The sequence below is a fragment of the Colobus angolensis genome, unplaced genomic scaffold (genome assembly GCF_000951035.1).
Source record: "Colobus angolensis palliatus isolate OR3802 unplaced genomic scaffold, Cang.pa_1.0 Scaffold217, whole genome shotgun sequence".
Classification (NCBI taxonomy): Eukaryota; Metazoa; Chordata; class Mammalia; order Primates; family Cercopithecidae; genus Colobus; species Colobus angolensis.
This window is the reverse complement of record NW_012115344.1, coordinates 2,833,700-2,853,322: the sequence shown is the minus strand read 5'-3', so window position 1 is coordinate 2,853,322 and position 19,623 is coordinate 2,833,700. Positions and strand designations below refer to the sequence as shown.

Below are 19,623 nucleotides of genomic sequence, written 5' to 3'. Positions count from 1 at the left end.
TATACCTGATATAAATGATGAATTGATGGGTGCTGATGAGTTGATATGTGCAGCACACCAACATGGCACAAGTATACATATGTAACAAACCTGCACATTATGCACATGTACCCTAGAACTTAAAGTATAATAAAAAAAAAATGCTTTAGTTTCCAAAGGAGAAAACATTAATTTTCCTTTCAAGTTGTAACAAAAACTTTGTTTGATAGAAGTGTTATCATTGAAAACATCTCCTAAAGGAAGATTTGTGAAATCCCACTATAATTTTTTTTTCTACTACTAAGGGACCTAATTTTTACCAGAGTATAACACATATTGTTTTCATTTGCATATGTCGTCTTTCGATACAAACACAAATATTTACATTCTAGAAATGTTTATAATCCAGGAAGGTGAGTCATTCTGAGCGATGACAATTGGTTTGTGGACCTTGTTCTAATTATAGCTTGAGATCATGGCAATGAGTTTATTAGTGAAGCCTCCAGTCACCACTGGGTGGGCAGTCTTCCTCCCTCCTGTTAGCAGGAGGTGGCATGTATTGAACAACTATTGCTTGTATAGCACTGAACTGGGGGTTAGTCTCTTCCCATGAGACTTCATTTGGGATCATCTGTTTAATTCTCTTGCTACCTGTTTGTATTCAATAAGGAAATGGTATTAGTATGGACATAACTCTAGTAACATTTCCAGCAATTTTCTTTTGTTTCAAAGAGAAGTAGTTTGGGTAGCCAATGGAAGACTCTGCAAACTATAATGAGTTTACTTTTTGGCTCATGCTCAGTGATTATCAAAAGCAACTTCCCTTCCTCTCCCCCTAATCAAGAAATGTTGCTATCCCAAGAAGCAGCAGTGGGATCATGATTTGCACTGTTATATTTCACAGGATGATAAGACTTGGTACTCTAATATTTTGTTCTCCCCTAAATTTAAAGATAAGCTATTTGATTATGCTCACTTTGAACAAACATTAGAGTTTAATTCTGCTAACAAGACTCAAATTATATAAACGCAGATTGAAAATTCCAAAATGATAGGGCTGGCCCCTTTGTTCTAGATAGTATTCAATAGTGGAAGTTAATAAATACTTTGAAAAAGACATGCAAGATGATATGTTGGCATATGAAACCCATGCAAAAGGCATCTTAACTGGGGTGACATGCTAGGTCTACCTTCACCTCTGCGTCTACAGAATACCTTCCATCACAGGAACTACCATTTCCTACATGCTACCCTGTGCAGGCCACTGTACATATACAATTTTAGTTCTTATGAAAACCCTGTGAAATAGATATTAACATTTCTTTAAAACCCAAACCAAAACCACGTGAAGCAAGGTTATGTACTTTGCACAAAGTTACACAACTTTAAGTGTCAGTCTTAAGTCAAATTCCATTCCATCTGGTTTCATAATCCTCATGAATTTCACTACACTGTGCTGCTGGTCCATTAGGGAAGACTCTTTTCAATTGTCCAACCTCAGGAAGCATCTTATTTTTCTCAAATAGCTACTTATTTAGATTACAAAGAATCACATGTTAAAAGTCCTGGTGGAAAATATTGTGAATTCAAGAAATCTAAAGTGACTAAAAAGACAGTAGGTATGGATAGCTGTTTAATATGGTTGTTTGATGCACCTGTGATTTCATATTTAAATAATCATTCCCTAAAGTATTTGTTTACTCTGGCTTAACAATGGAAATAATCCAGGTAAGAGTCTCTTAACAGTGTTACTGTTTACACTTTAGACTGGATAATTCTTTGTTATGTGGCTGTCCAGTGCATTGTCGGAGGTTTAGCAGCGTTCTTGGTCTCTGCCTAGTAGATGTCACTAGTATTGTTCTTAGTCCTGACAACCAAAATGTCTCCAGACATTGCTAAATGTCTTATGAGAAGCAAATCACTACCAGTTAAGAACTACTTTTATAGGTCAATTAAACTTCTTCCTACAGATGCTTTTAACAAAGAGTTTAGTAACATCATACGTTAAGTGGAAAAAGACCAGAATTCATTCTGCTGTCGAATGAAAATCTAAGTGCTTGATAATATTTGCGTTCATTGTCTTGTGTAATGAAAATCTTTTAATGTCAGTTCACACTACAGCTGATTATTGCCTCTTTTCCACTTCACTAATATAAAGGAATTGAATTCTTGAAAGATGAGGCTGGAAAATTTCATCATCATTATGTCAACATGCTAACAGATGGTCTGCAAAGCACTTCTCAGGTTTCATTCAGTATTTCTGTGAAGAAGCCAGGGAATCATGATGTTCCACTGTGAGAATGACAGAAAGAGCAAACAAGAACACCTGCATTACACAGGCTGACTTGCTCCTCTTCAATGGACAGTATGAATACAGGTCAGAACAATTTCTCCTTTGCAGAGCTACACCAGCACTCTCTCATGGAAAAGAATGAGGCAGAGAGTCAAGGAGGAAAACAGGAACACGAGGCTTACAAATAATGATACATACGTCACTATTCTGAGAGCACCTGTGATATACATACTATGTCCTTAAGCTAAATGGTTTGGACAAGGTCACCTAGCCAGGGAGTAGGATCGAAGGCACTTGATCTAAGACCTACTTCAATCCACTTGACCATATTTTACAAATGAGGACAGAGACCATTATTCTCTGTCACATTTACAAGGATATGAATAAATTTCCCTAACAGTTTCTACTAGGTCTTTTTTCTCTTTTTGCATTTCAATTGCATTGTATGTGATCAATTTCAAGTACAAGTGAATTGCAAGTGGAAAATTTCTGAGAGCAACTGAGTTGCACTTGACATTTTGGGGTCCCTGTAGCTGAGTAGCTCTCAAAAAGGTCAAATACAACTTTGTTGCACTGCAAAATGCCAAGGGCAACTCAGTAGCAGTTGGAAATTGAAAGGGAAATTATATTCTACCCGAAATCAGTCACATGGATTCTGAAGAAGGATCTTTGTTCTATTAATTGTGTGAGAGGAAAATAGAAAATTGCCCATTGATGCTGAAAAATTTTACCCAATAGGCATTCATCTCTTTGTATGATTTATGGACATAGTTTTACTACCAATGTGTCTATGCCATGCCAAGAGCTCATTTTCTTTCCCTGATTTGACTTAAATCAAGAATTCTGTCACTAAAGACTATAAATCCGTGTTAATTCCTCTGTATTCTTCAAGCTTAATGAACCTGATCCTCTTCAATATTACAGGGATAAAAAAAGTAGAGGAAAATATATCTGAAAACAGGAGGACTTCAAAAAATTTTACTTATGAAAAATGAGTTATTCCTGTGATTGCTAACCTAAGATCAGGTTTAGTACAACAGCAATGTGATAAAAAATCAGAAACATATCTCTTGATAAAATGAATCAACATGGGTTCAGTTTTGCATTAATAAGTTATGCCTCTGGGGTAAGGGGATGATGATGATGATGGTGAAACAGAGCTTCAATGCCACATGTTTTAAGCTTTGTGAAAGCAGTTAGAGTGCTTAGCTGTATATGAGCAACATAGAGCTTTGTCCAATTCTATGTGGGCTCTTCCCTTCAAATGGTAGTGTTTTAGACATAAGATGGTTTAAAGCAGGAAAAATTTAGGAATTAGAGACTGATATAGTCTTCTGATTACCTTCCAGAGTGTTAATGAAGTCTTCTGTTCTAGTCACATTGATGTGGATCTTGTCATTTCTATCATTTCGTTCAGTTAATATTCACCAAATATTCATAGTTTCTACTGTGAATTCAGCACTGATCTTGGCACCAGAGATACAATGGGGAAAAAAGATTAGTTTGGTCTCTTCCTTCATGGATCTTATAGGTTAGAAGGAAGAAATAAATATTAACAAACAATCCAGGAATAAATATATCAGTGATGGAAATTTGTGGTGCCATGTGCTCAGGCATTAGATCCAGATAAATCTCGGTCCAAATCTCTCCTCTTCCTCTTCCTGATTTTATCACCTTGGGCAAGACACTGACACTTAGTGAGCATTAGTTTCTTTATCTCTAAAATGAGGTTATTAATGCCAACTATGCAGGGTTATTGCATGCATTAGAAATTATCATGAAAGCTGCCTAATAATAATTATTATAAGAAGATGACTAAGCCAACTTGTTCTGTTAGAATACAGGGTCTTCCTTCCCTGACACACTCCAGCGCTATTATTTTCCCTAACTTCTGATTCCACCAGAATCCAAGAAACAGACACTAAACTGAGAAAAGTAAAAGTAGAATTGTTTTAATTATAATGCATTGAACATATACCACATATCAAGTATTGCGTTGGGTATTTTCTAATTTTATCTCATATAGAGATTAACAGTCTTTGAAATATATATCATTTGTATCCCCAGCTTACGGTGAAGAAATTCAATCTCAGAAATGTGAATTTGCTTGCTCGGGTAACATCAGCTAAATTTGAATACAAGTCCTTCTGCAAAGCCAGCATGATTTTCCTTTGCCTAATTCCTTTGCCATTACTTCTTCAGTGTCTGAAATAGTAAGCTGGGATTCTGCATTCCTGTATTTTTCCTCTATCTCCTATTCCAAATCCTTCAATTCTAGCTATGTTAACACAACTTGAGTATACCAATATACTGATACCATTTTTGGACTCTGGAAAGCAATGGGGCCAGAAATTAATCTTCTAATTGAGTGGATGGTTTTCTGGGAAATGGTGGCAATTTGACTTAATAGATCTGCCCAAGCTAGGGGGGAGAAAAAGGAAAGATGTGAGAAAAGGCTCTTACTCTGTGAAATGCAAAGAACATCAAGAATGAATTAGCTGATGAGGTAATCTCTTTCTAATGTGGGAACACAATGATCAACAATCAATTGCATAAAAGAAAAATGCAGGCAAGTATATCCCAGTGAAAGAGAAAAGGAATAAAAATGGAAGAGGATTTTGGTGACCTTATTTGTAGTCCAGCTTTTGCTACTTATTTGGGATACAGTAAATAACCGTACCTATTTTATATACTTAATTGCAAAAAAAAAAAAATTATAGCACTAGTTTTCATCTCTATGTAATACAAAGATAATGAGAGCAAATTATATTGCATTAGAGTTAGAAAGACATCTTATAAATATTGAAGGGTGCCAGTCTTGGGATGGGTGAGATAAGTAATCTTTAAAATTTATTAGAAACTCAAAGTATTTAAGATTCTTTAATGTTTCTACGTGTGCACACACCTACAGGACAAATTGCCACACTGCACGTTCAGAATGTACAGACTTAGTACACAGATTTTATCACTGGCACTCAGTCAATGTTTATGTAACTGATAAATAAATCCATGAGAGGAAAACCATCCAAATGCACTTATTTAACTTGGGAATGGGTTGAAAACCTAAACCAGTCATAGCCCCAAGTTCTTTCTCTAGTCCTGTGAAATGAGGCACTCATCCCTAATAGGAGGTTTTTTCATTAGAGAAATTGAGCAGAATTAGCTCTGGACATGGGACACAAGGCACACTGGGTGGCAGGAATTACAAACTAGACTGAAAACAGGGAGAACAAGTTAAATTGTGCATTCTGAATGGTGAAATTTCCCAGTCTTCTTCTGGCATTCTAATCTCAGTGTGCTGGGAACTGGATATGTAAATGCAGACTATAGTTGGTTGAAGCGTATCCTAGAAAAAGTTAAAAGCATAGGCAAATAGAGTTACATAAATAATATTCTGGGGCCATCCAATGAAAAAGCTGGTTACCTACTTCCTAATTACCCTACAATGCCATCCATAAGTTAACAACTAGAGTTTCCAGTGAGGGCATTTTGTGCTTCATTCTTTTTTTTTTTTTTTTTTTACGGAGTCTTGCTCTGTTGCTCAGGCTGGAGTGGAGTGGCATGATCTTGGTTCACTACAACCTCCGACAGCTGGGTTCAAACGATTCTCCTGCCTCAGCCTCCCGAGTAGCTGGGATTACAGGCACCTGCCACCATGCTCGGATAACTTTTTTGTGTTTTTATTAGAGATGGGGTTTCACCATGTTGGCCAGGCTGGTCTCAAACTCCTGACCTCAGGTGATCCACCCTCCTTGGCCTCCCAAAGTGCTGGGATTATAGACATGACCCACCGCACCCAGCCAGAGCTTAATTGTTAAACATGAAAACATAGCTAAGAATAGCCATATTTGATGGAAGTATCAAATGCTACAGGCAGAACAAAAAACAAGTAAAGACAACAGAGAAAATATGAGAGCAGAAGGAAAAAAGTAAGAACAAAAAAAATTAAAAAACAAATCAAAACAAAATGAAACAAAATCAGTAACAAAGATATTGAATTATATCTCTATGTACCCATGCCACCTAAAAGAGAAAATAATCCTGTAAAAAAGAACAACAGAGAACAAGAAAGAGATCTTGAAAAACAAGAATATAACCACCAATAGAAGGATGGGAAGATAACGGCCAAATAGTAGACCAACACAACATGGGATTCCATTCTTGTCTGGAGAAACTCCCTCAGCATTGGAGTATAGAAGATGAGGTATCTCTTCAAAAATTTCTAGAGTATAACTAACTTTTTGTATCAAGCTATATCTACTTTCTCTTTTAAAAGTATTTACTGGTATTTAGCAACTATATCAAGGAGATAGTAATACCCTAGAGATACTAAACTATGAGAGACAACCTGAGAATTTCTAACAGAAGTTCATTCCCTGACTTTGTAATCTAGACAACTGTTACAATTCATGTTTTATTTCAGCTGAAACAGTTGATTAATTTGCTACAGTTTCCTAATTTGTTATAGTTTCTTGAACAATATCAAGAGTAGATCATCATTAAATAAATGTGTTTTATACTGATAAATACTTCATACATGCTTGCTAAATTTTCTTATACGAATCTCTCAATTCCTTACATGCAACGTAAGGAATAGAATGGTTTCATTTGAAAATATTAAGTATATATGAGTAATTATGTTTCTCTTAGGTAGATCTGTAGTACATATTTAAATGTTTTTATGTTGCATATTATTTATAGGAGTTGAGCTTCTCTCTTATAGAATTAGGAAGGAAGTATCAAGAAGAATTTCTACATGTATGCTAAGGTTTCATGTTCCCTGAAAGACTTGTCATTATCCTTCTTAATGAGGAAGTAGAAACCAGAACCCAATCCATCATTCTTATTTTCTTTACTTACTATGTTTCTAAATTTAAAAATGAGCCAGTACATGGGCAAAGACTTCACGTGTAAAACACCAAAAGCAATGGCAACAAAAGACAAACTTGACAAATGGGATCTAATTAAACTAAAGAGCTCCTGCACAGCAAAAGAAACTATCATCAGAGTGAACAGGCAACCTACAGAATGGCAGAAAATTTTGGCAACCTATCCATTTGACAAAGGGTTAATATCCAGAATCTACAAAGAACTTAAACAAATTTACAAGAAGAAAATAATCCCATCAAAAAAGTGGGCAAAGGATATAAACAGACACTTCTCAAAAGAAGACATTTATGCAGCCAATAGACACATGAAAAAGTGCTCATCATCACTGGTCATTAGAGAAATGCAAATCAAAATCACAGTGAGATACCATCACATGCCAATTAGAATGGCAACCATTAAAAAGTCAGGAAACAACAGATGCTGGTGAGGATGTGGAGAAACAGGGATGCTTTTACACTGTTGGTGGGAGTGTAAATTAGTCAATCATTGTGGAAGACAGTGTGGTGATTCCTCAAGGATCTAGAACTAGAAATACCATTTGACCCAGCAATCCCATTACTGGGTATATACCCAGAGGATTATAAATCATTCTACTATAAAGACACATACACATGTATGTTTACTGCAACACTATTCACAACAGCAAAGACTTGGAACCAACCCAAATGTCCATCAATAGTAGACTGGATAAAGAAAATGTGGCACATACACACCATGGAATACTATGCAGTCATAAAAAAGGATGAGTTCCTGTCCTTTGCAGGGACATGGATGAAGTTGGAAACCATCATTCTCAGCAAACTATCACAAGAACAGAAAACCAAACACCACATGTTCTCACTCATACGTGGGAGCTGAACGATGAGATCACATGGACATAGGGAGGGGAATATCACACACTGGGGCCTGTTTTGGGGTGGAGGGCTAGGGGAGGGATAACATTAGGAGAAATACCTAATGTAGGTGACGGGCTGATGGGTACAGTAAACCACCATGGCACGTGTATACCTATGTAACAAAACTGCATGTTCTGCACATGTACCCCAGAACTTAAAGTGTAATAATAATAATAAAAAAACTCTTAGTGAAAAAAAAGAGCCAGTATAGCTTACCTGTGACTTGAAAAAAAAAATGTTTAATCTTTGCAGTTTTAGAGCACTAATTGCATCACCTTATCCCCTCCTCCCATCCTCAAAATTTTGTACAAAAAAAATTAACAAGTAAACAAACCACAATGATAAAACATTACCTTGAGCTATGTAAGGTGTAGTTTCCTCTTTTGGAGGTATATTTGTGGGTCGGGGTGTGGGGGCAGGAGGTCTGTTTATAATGAAAGACCGACTCCCAGTTTTTTTCTTTATACTCAGATTGGCCAATATCATGTCATATTCACTGTCATCAATCTCAGCGAAAGTATATGGGTCTTCCTCCTCCTCCTCCTGCTCTTTTTCATCTTCTTTCTTATCTTTTTCTCCTTTGAGCTCATCTCCTTTTTCTTGTCTAACACCAGGATCACCCCAGTTTTGACTTCTTTCCATCTGGACTTCCACCATTGTCCCTGTTTATGAAATATTTACATTGTGTTTATTCTTCTGTTATATGCAATATTATTGGTGTCCATCTGTCATGTTTTTGAGCTTCCCAAGGTGGCTTAGTCAAATGCCATAGGAAACAATATTAGAGAAGAACTTCTGACTCCAGGAGAATAATTTATATGTTACCCCCTAAATGCAGAAAAAGTGAGCTGTGTAACTTACTAATAAATCATCCTGCAGTTTGTAATTTAAATTGTATTAAGAAAAACACTTTGCTTAATACATGGATTTTTAAAAAACATTTAAATGCTTTCCATATTATTCTGTGTAGAGAGAGAGAGATATATATGAAATATTTAATGTATAAAATATTATCTATATGTTATATATTATATATTAAATACACATTTATATATTATTTTATATATTATATATACTTTTACATATAAAGAATGATTTCATATCAGGAAATTGAGTTATAAATCTATGTCTCAAACTCCACAGCTTTGAAAATTTGTGTTTTTCAAGCATAATACTCTTAGATTTTTTTTTTCATTTGAAGTCGTTTCATGTTTCATATTGCTTGCACTGGATATTTCACCTAAAATTTAATTTCTCTGAAAATGACAGGGAGAAATAGCCAAAGGCACCATTAGTTGGTTTCATAGCAGTCGGTCTTTGACTATGACAAACTGACCTTCAAAAATGCAGCTCTTGTTTTCTACAAGCCAACAGACCTTATTCATAGATAAAGGACTCTGGCCACGCTTGGTGGCTTCTGTGCCTAATCACAATGCTTTAGGAGGCTGAGGTGAGAGGATAGCTGGAGGCCAGGAATTTGAGAGCAGTGTAGTGAGACCTAGTATCTACAAAAATAAAAGAATTAGCCAGGCGGCTAATACTCCTAGCTACTCCAGAAACTGAGGAGAGAGGATTGCTTTAGCCCAAGAGTTGGAGGCTACAGTGAGCTACAAGCATGCCATTGCACTCCAGGCTGGGCAACAGAGCGAGATCATGCCTCAAAAATAAAAACAAAAAAATAAACAAATAAAAAACATAGATGACAGACACCGAAAGTAGAGTTCATGACATAAAAGACAGCATGGATGATCAATGGTGTGAGAATGAATTCACATGAAAAGAATAAAATTATAGGTTTCAGAGTTTTTGACGGTTTTTACATTCAGTAATATCTTGACGTATTTTTATAAGAATATGTTAAAATAGTTTTGTAGCAGTTATTAATAAGACAAAGATATAATATGCTTTGATTGCTTTGATTAACAAGTAAATTAAAAAGAATTTTAATGGCTCTCTACCAGGCCAATGAGGGCTTTTTCTTTCATTTCCATTCTTTTTTGAATTTGCCCTTTATTTGGTGAGAACCTGATACTCTCCAAATTAGTTTACTTATGAAGATTTTAGTGGAAAATCTTAAAAGGGGAAAGACAAGTAGCAGGGCAGAATAAAAGAATATTATTATAGAAAGATTCAGCAATTGTCTTGGGCAGGTTTATGAGGCGAGATTAAGATAATCTCCCAACAGAGTCTTAACTCTTACAGTGTCATTTAGTTTAACTTAAGAAGTATTAATTACCAATGTGCCTAGAACTAACTTTCAATTCACCACGACTTGCCTTTTATCCTTTGAATAATACAGTTTTAAGATTTTGATTTTATGACTTCTGGTTCACTGACAGCAACACAGGTGAAACCGGATTAAGTGTGTGGGAACCACTTTTTCAGTGTTTCATTTTTAGCGGAATGTGTCAACCATCTTACGTTTATGAACCAATTTCCTGAGCTCTTAACTCTCTTTGTTTCCCCACCCACATCTCTTCCCAACTATTTCTAAAGTTGGGCTTGCGCTAGAAATAATACATTTTACTTTTTATTTTCCAAAGTATCAGATTATCCTTTTCAGTTAAGAGTGAGACCTAAGCTTTCTCAACTCAGGTGGTATATCAATAAAGAAAGATGAAAACAAATCACTTCTATAATTCCAACTTTTGAAGTAATTGGGGCAAGACCGTATAAAAAAGAGAAAAATCCTAATAGCCTAGGAGACCTGTTAATAGAAGTAACTGACACATTCTAATTATAGCACTGCTTGGAACCGAGTCAAGGAGGGATCGGAGGATTCTCGGGAAGTTAAAAAGAAACAATGGGTTCTTTATAAACTGTAAAGTGCTCTATAGTATTATATGTTATTAGTTTCTCTAATGAAGAAGTTCGTAAATCCATTGTGAGGAATTTGATGCCTATAGCACTGAGGAGATGGCCTTTTTTTTTTCCTTCAGAAACTTGATGGCAGATGGAAGCTACTCAGAAAGAACAACTCCTGAAGGTATAACTAGCTAAAGTCAAAGACATACAAAGTCTCCGGCAAAAAATAAGTGATAGCGTACAGCCTTGCATTTAAAGACGAATAAAAAAATTTTAAGAAAGAATATCGGCATTTTATTATCCACTTCTACCATCAGTGCTATGAAAAGATAAAAGTAACACTGAATATAAAATGTAAAAACAGAGTTTTTAAATTAAATAAGTGAGTTTTTGTTTTATTTTGCTTTTTATATTTGCTAGTTTTCAGGAGATATATTAGCCAAGATTACATTTCTGATCTTAGATTTCTCATTAAGACCCTGGGTAGAGTCGTTTTGGACCTGCTAACCAACAGACCATATATAGAAATTTGCATCAGGAAAAATATGATTTAATATTAGCACTTTTAAGAGAAATAATCTGACACAAGACAAGTTTGTCTTCTTGACAATTAATTTTGTTATAACAAATTATTAAGATCTGAAAAATGAGAAAAATATGCAAGAATTTTATAGTCAGTGTACTACCAACTTATGATGTTTTCTCCCCTCACCACTAAATATTAATAGATCTACTTCATGGATAAATGTTAGGGGTTCACAAGAGCTTGAAATATGGTAGGTAATAAATATCTGTTGAATGAATGAATGAATCAGAGGAATATCCATTGGGCTTCAGAGCTTTCAATTAAGTAGTACTTTCCATCTCTAAACACAGTGCATAAGCTTAATAAAGCTTATGTTGGTAAACTTGGGTTTTCATAGAAAGCCTTCAAGGACACAAATGCTCAATTCCTTTTTTTTTTTTTTTTTTGAGATGGAGTCTCGCTCTTGTTGCCCAGGCTGGGGTGCAGTGGCATGATCTTGGCTCACTGCAACCTCCGCCTCCTGGGCTCAAGCAATTCTCCTGCCTCAGCCTCCCCAGTAGCTGGGATTACAGGCGCAAGCACAGCTAACTTTTGTATTTTTAGTAGAGATGGGGTTTCACCATGTTGGCCAGGCTGGTCTCAAACTCCTGACCTCAGGTGATCCGCCTACCTCGGCCTCCCAAAGTGTTGGGATTATAGGCGTGAGCTACTGCGCCCAGCCCAAATACTACATTTCGTTGCTTAAAATTTACTTTTTGAAACAAGGCCATGTTTTTATACTTTATAGCCTTCTAGGATCCAACAACTAAATTGTAGTGAAAATGCGGTTTTGATAAGGATTTTTTTTTTAACTAAATTGTCTTCTTAAGAACATTTTGTTTGGAAAATAAATATAAATTTGGAAAGTACGTATGAAATAATGATCAAAAAGTAGATGATAATTTGTGACTGTGAGAGTGAGCCTGGAGCTGGGAGTTTGTCAGGGTGTTGAACACTCCAGGCAGATAAACCTAATGTGGAAGCTCCTCTTCATGCCCTCCGCAAGGACAGATTCCCCACACCCACTTTCCACACCCCAATTCCTGCATCTGGGAACAAATGCCAGTGACAGCTACGTTGACTCTTCTTCCACTTGGATAGTGTATAGAGTGTTTTTAAACTTTGGTGTCAGTGCAGTGTGCGACAAACCCTTTAACACTTCGTTCTCCCACAGCTACCAAGTGACTGAAGTGCCCAAGTTCATCTGAAAATTGTGGATCATCAGCATTTCACTTTTTCTTTTTTTTCTGAAGACTGAGAGCATGTTTTAAAAGCAATGCTGTATTTCCTTTTCCACAAAATGCCTGAGGTTCATTTTACATGAAGAACTATAGACTCCTTCCAAGTTTTATTTTCTTAAAGCTTTGTAATGAGACAGGGAAGACAGAAAGAGAGAAAGAGAGAAAAAGTGAGAGAAGGAAGGAAGAAAGGGAAGGAGGGAGGGTGGAAAGAGGAAGAAAGGAAGGAAGGAAAGAAGGAAGGAAGGAAGGAAAAAAGAAAGAAAAGAATGAGGTAGAGGTAGGTATCTCTTGCCTCATTTCCCAGGCCTTAGTTTTTAAAGAATAGGAGGAATGTTGCTCTTGGTTTCAAAAGCTGATCTGCTATGTATAGATTTGCCACTGCACTATTTGCTATGTAAGGCTGTCAAAGGTTTGTCTTTGTTTTGTTTTTTCTAACTTTAAACTTACCTGGTAAGGTGAAGTGAGGTCTTTCCAGTTGGAAGGCAGTAGCTATGGGTCGTGGTGGAGGGAGAGGAGGTCTGCTGCTCATGAGTGGCTCTTGTGAATTATTTTCTGGATCGGCACCAGGAATGAACACATACAAGTCATCATACTGGTCCTCAGAACTCTCACTGCCAACCTCTAGTGGGCTGTGCTTGGCCTCCATGTCTGATCCATTCTCTTTTCCTTCCCCTTCCATTTCATTTGCCTCAGCTCCAACTGCACTCTGCCTGTATGTCTTCCTGCTTTCGTGATGACATATTGGGTTCTGTGTGGCTGTTTACAATGAAGATTGCATAATTTCATTTAATCACACCATCTGGAGGCATTTCATATTTTGTAAATTTGTACAGAAATAGTAGTACTGCTAATAAAACTTTTACGACCTGATATAGTGAAAAGCTGTCAAATGTATAACTTTTAGTGAACAGTCATTTATTTCTGGGCTTTTAAAATACTTACCAAATGAACAGTCAAAGCTCCATTATGTCTTGCTATCTGTGTATATGACACACTCATGCAGATAATGATATTCTGATTCTTTAGAGTTTTTGTTTTAACAAGTTCATATATTTGATAGCATCCTTGCATTTTTATTAGAAAACAATATAACTGACCCAATAAAATAATAAATGATGGAAAAGGTAAAGAAAAGGGAAAAGACACAAACCTTTATTTGCTCGTAAATAATAAATACAAATGAATCTATGACTCTTATTTAGTTATCTAATATATGTTGATCTTTACAGATAACTATAATAATTTTATAGTTCCTTATAATAAATCATTTACAGATACTATATTAACTTTGGAACTATTACTTGGTAAAAGTTAATTTTTTTTGGTGGGGAAGGCATGTAAATCATCAACATTAGGTAAATCTTTCTGAGGATCAGTTCTTCACCTATAAATGCATTCTACCCTGAAATTTAACCAAATGATCCAAATTCCCTCTACTCTGACAACCATACCATTATTTGTTTTTATGTTATATACAGTAAGTGCTCTTTAAACACTCAAGAAGAAAACAGAAAAAAAGAAATTATAATGTAATGACTTTAAATCTTCAGAAAAAAACTTTTATTAAATTTTCTTTATAAAAATATTCTCTAAATAAAGGATTCGAAAAATTTAAAACAGCCTTTTGGAATTTCTAAACAGACTTTGGAACCTCTGTAACAGATCTTTGAATTTGTGAATTCTTGTCCTTGTCAAGGCAAGAAATTGCTGTATTAAAATGTTGCTAAGCTAAAATATAGCTTAAAATCCCAAACAGCAGAATGTAGAGAAGAAAGACTGCTTTAAAATGAAGAATTACACTGTAGAAATTTTTCTCCCATGGAGAAAAATTAGTCATGTAGAAAAATCATGCCCATGATGGTAGACCATATTACTCTATGGAATTTTCTTTTTTGTTTTTCTATTCTTTCATGTGAGAAAGAAGAAAGATACAGTTTCCAATATTAGAACTAAACCAAGATTCTTTAATTACCAGCCTGGGCAGAGTGGATAGTTATTTGTTTTTGTATGATCTATCTGCACAGATCTCATTCATCTTTTTATCCTTAACACAAAACACTAAGCCTGAAATAAAGTAGTCTCTAGAAATGCTGATGGAGTAGATGATGGAATGGATGGAAAATAATTATTGCTCAGGCTAGCAACACACTTCTGTTTATATATTCAGTGTTTCATAATACTGAATAAGCAACAGAATCTGTATGGTACTTGTCATCAAATATGCCGAAACTTGAGTTTCAGCCCTGGAAAGTCAGATTTAATGAGTTAGTGTGTTTCAGCATGCTTTGTCGTAATGGTAATACCAATGGGAATCCGTTGGGCTAGGGTCCTGTGCTTCTCCCTCTCACTCATGAAAGAGACTGACTTGAGCCCAGTCACACACAGTTTCATATACAAGAGAGTTTGCAGTTTCAAACTGCAAAAGTGAAATATTTCTTTATAGATAATTGAAATAGTATTTTATTATTACAGTCAATTCTTCTGAAAATTAAATGTCATGATAAACATATGGTCATTTTCAATGATGGCCTGATTATAAATCACTTTTATTATAATTTAAATGACAAGATATGTAACTTCAAAGCTTGGTGCATTAATCCATTAATTTAATATTTAGCATTTTTTGTGTCCTGCAATAATTTGAAGAGTTCACTAATTTTGCCAAAGTATGCTAGTGAAGGCATTTAATTGTATTTAACTTTATTTGATTTGCAGTTCCCCATCATTTGAAAAACTTTTGGTCAATAATGTTTCATTGGGTATAGACTATGTTCTGTTACAGGTACTGGGGATACAATAAAAACAGTGAATAAGAAGCCCTAATCCCCTTGAGCATGTGTTTTAGAAAGAGAATGCAGGCAATAAACAACAACCAGATAAATAATATATTATGTTAATGTTGATAAATGCAATGAAGAAAAGGAGCAGGTAAAGTGAAATGAAGAGGAGGGTGTCATAATACGAAGAAAGAAGTGATGGAGCAAGCCTTGGGCATATAAGGAGAAAGTGTACAGAAGGAATAGAAAGTGCAAATGCCCTGAGGCAGGAGCATTATTGGTGTGTGAACAAGCAAGAGAATGGTGAGAGATGGGAACAGAAAGATTAGGGCCTTGCAGGGGATGAGAAAGATTATGAGTATAATAGGGAGGTATTGGAGGATTTGGTGCAGAAAAGTGTTTAGTCCTTCATGAAAGGTGTTTAGTCTTTTCATGAAGCATAGAATATCAGAGACAGCAAATGTGGAAGTTGCATTGAACGCTTTCTATACATTTTTTAGCAGCATTCCTTCTATCTCTACCCAATAAATATCAGTAGTAATCCTCCCTCTTGAGTCATAACAATAGAAACATTTCCATTCATTGCCAAACTTGCAATATAGGAAGTGACATTGGCCCTCCATTTCTCCACTGTGTTATTGCAGTAAACAAGGGGAGAACTGATGATGGTGTGGACTAGGATAATGAAAGGGGAGAGAAATGGCTGAATGCTGGGAATATTTTGAAGGTAGAGTCAACAGTATTGTATGACTAATTCCGTATGGGATAGGAGAGGAAGTAAAAATGCCAAGGATGACTTTCAAGGATTTTTTGACTGACTTGAACAAAGGAGGGGAGGAGTTTTCACTTACTGAGATGGGGAAGTCAGCAGGTGGAGAGGTTTGGCAATGGCAGGAATCAGAATTTTCAAAAATGTTGGGTGTGGGATTCCTATCAAACATGCTGGTGAAGCTGTTGAGCTGTATGCCAATAAAACCTGGCATAATGGGTAGAGTTTACATACATATATAAACAAGAATCTATACATGTGTATATATATATATGTGTATATAACTGTATATATATACACACATATATGTATATAACTCTATATACACATACATGTAAGTGTGTATATACACGTATATGTTTATATACATGTAAGAACATCATGAATTATTCTTCAGACTTTAGAATGTAGAATCACAGATATAGAGCCAGGGAGGACCTTAGAGAGTATTCTAGTTCAATGTTCTCATTTCATAACTGAGAAAACTAAGACCTGCAAAGAACGTGGTTTTGTGTTTTTAAAAATCTTTAAAAATGTAGTTGCCAAATAGTCCAAATAGTCATAACAGAGTTATTTGTGTATTCCCTCTGAGTAGGAAAAATCAGTATTTGATTACTAAAACTTGAACGTATTAAAAGTATTTAAATTAGCAATATGATGTAGTAGTGTCTCTATTACAAATTAAAAGCCAGTTAATTAAATACCATGCCACATTCCCTTCAGTATTGCTTTTTCAGCTACATCTTCCAGAAGTCATATATATGTGGCATATATATGAATATGACATACATATATAAAACATAGAAAAACTTACAAGGAATATATGTGGAAAATGAGGCAATATCCTCTTCATAATCATTTTCTTGCTCATTATTTGTATCAATTTCTTGCATCTGAAAAAATAAATGTAATTTTCAATAATATGTATTAATCTTAATAAATATGCACTGGATGCCTCTGCAAATAAGAAATAGTTTTTGTTGGGTTCCAAGATGGCTGAATAGGAACACCTCCAGTCTATAGCTCCCAGCGTGAGCAATGCAGAAGATGGCTGACTTCTGCATTTCCAACTGAGGTACCGGGTTCATCTCACTGGTCTGTGTCAGACAGTGGGTACAGGACAGTGGGTGGAGCCCACCAAGACAGAACCAAAGCAGGGCAAGGCATCATCTCACCTGGGAAGCACAAGTGGTCAGGGAATTCCCTTTCCTAGCCAAGGGAAGCCATGACAGACAGCACCTGGAAAATTGGGTCACTCCCACCCTAATACCGCGCTTTTCCAAGAGTCTTAGCAAATGGCACACCAGGAGACTATATCCTGCACCTGGCCTGGAGGGTCCCACAGCCACAGAGCCTCACTCATTGCTAGCACAGCAGTCTGAGATTGAACTGCAGGGCGGCAGCCAGGCTGGAGGAGGGGCGCCCGCCATTGCTGAGGCTTGAGTAGGTAAACAAAGCAGGCGGAAGGTTCAAACTGGGTAGAGCCCACTGCAGCTCAAGGAGGCCTGCCTGCCTTTGTGGACTCCACCTCTGGGGGCAAGGCATAGCTGAACAAAAGGAAGCAGAAACCTCTGCAGATTTAAATGTCCCTGTCTGACGTCTTTGAAGAGAGTAGTGGTTCTCCCATCATGGAGTCTGAGATCTGAGAACGGACAGACTGCTTCCTCAAGTGGGTCCCTGACCCCTGAGTAGCCTAACTGGGAGGCACACCCCAGTAGGGGCAGACTGACACCTCACACAGCTGGGTACCCCTCTGAGACGAAGCTTCCAGAGGAACAATCAGGCAGCAACATTTCCTGTTCAACAATATTTGCTGTTCTGCAGCCTCTGCTGCTGATACCCTGGCAAACAGGGTCTGGAGTGGACCTCCAGCAAACTCCAAAAGACCTGCAGCTGAGGGTCCTGACTGTTAGAAGGAAAACTAACAAAGAGAAAGGACATCCACATCAAAACCCCATCTGTATGTCACCATCATCAAAGACCAAAGGTAGATAAAACCACAAAGACGGGAAGAAACAAGAGCAGAAAAGCTGAAAATTCTAAAAATTAGAGTGCCTCTTCTCCTCCAAAGGAACGCAGCTGCTCGCCAGCAACAGAACAAAGCTAGATGGAGAGTGATTTTGACAAGTTGAGAGAAGAAGGCTTCAGACGATCAAACTTCTCTGAGCTAAAGGAGGAAGTGTGAACCCCTCACAAATAAGCTAAAAACCTTGAAAAAAGATTAGATGAATGGATACCTAGAATAACCAGTGTAGAGAAGTACTTAAATGATCTGATGGAGTTGAAAACCATAGCATGAGAACTACGTGACACATGCACAAGGTTCAGTAAACAATTCAATCAACTGGAAGAAAGGGTACCAGTGATTAAAGATCAAATGAATGAAATGAAGCAAGAAGAGAAGTTTAGAGAAAAAAGAGTAAAAAGAAATGAACAAAGCCTCCAAGAAATATGGGACTATGTGAAAAGACCATATCTACATCTGACTGGTGTACCTGAAAGTGACATGGAGAATGGAACCAAGTTGGGAAATACTCTGCAGGATATTCTCTAGGAGAACTTACTCAACCTAGCAAGGCAGGTCAACATTCAAATTCAGGAAGTACAGAGAACGCCACAAGATACTTCTTGAGAAGAGTAACCACAAGACAAACAACTGTCAGATTCACCAAGGTTGAAATGAAGGAAAAAATGTAAAGGGCAGTCAGAGAGAAAGGTCGGGTTACCCACAAAGGGAAGCCCATCCGACCAACAGTGGATCTCTCAGCAGAAACTCTACATGCCAGAAGAGAGTGGGGGCCAATATTCAACATTCTTAAAGAAAAGAATTTTCAACCAAGAATTTCATTTCCAGACAAACTAAGTTTCATAAGTGAAGGAGAAATAAAATCGTTTACAGACAAGCAAATGCTGAGAGATTTTATCACCACCAGGCCTGCCCTACAAGAGCTCCTGAAGGAAGTCCTAAACATGGAAAGGAACAACCAGTACCAGCCACTGCAAAAACATGCCAAAATTTAAAGACCATAGATGCTAGGAAGAAACTGCACCAATTAATGAGGAAACAGCCAACTAACATCATAATGACAGGATCAAATTCACACATAACAATATTAACCTTAAATGTAAATGGACTAAATAGTCCAATTAAAAGACAAAGACTGGCAAACTGGATAAAGAGTCAAGACCCATCAGTCTGCTGTATTCAGGAGACCCATCTCAAGTGCAGAGACACACATGGGCTCAAAATAAAGGGATGGAGGAAGATCTACCAAGCAAATGGAAAACAAAAAAAGGCAGGGGCTGCAATCATAGTCTCGGATAAAACAGACTTTAAACCAACAAAGATCAAAAGAGACAAAGAAGGCCATTACATAATGGTAAAGGGATCAATTCAACAAGAAGAGC

General features: G+C 36.6%; 1 protein-coding gene across 3 annotated transcripts in view; it reads right to left on the bottom strand.

Moving 5' to 3' along the window:
• Window positions 1–19,623, bottom strand: part of BANK1 (B-cell scaffold protein with ankyrin repeats 1) — a 329,903-nt gene that overhangs the window by 46,643 nt on the left and 263,637 nt on the right. For all 3 annotated transcript variants that reach the window (XM_011943209.1, XM_011943211.1, XM_011943210.1), the window contains 3 exons: window positions 17,030–17,108; window positions 13,117–13,425; window positions 8,412–8,720 (listed from right to left, as the gene is read on the bottom strand). In XM_011943209.1, the coding sequence (XP_011798599.1) occupies window positions 8,412–8,720; window positions 13,117–13,425; window positions 17,030–17,108 (697 nt within the window). The remainder of the gene's footprint in view (window positions 1–8,411; window positions 8,721–13,116; window positions 13,426–17,029; window positions 17,109–19,623) is intronic.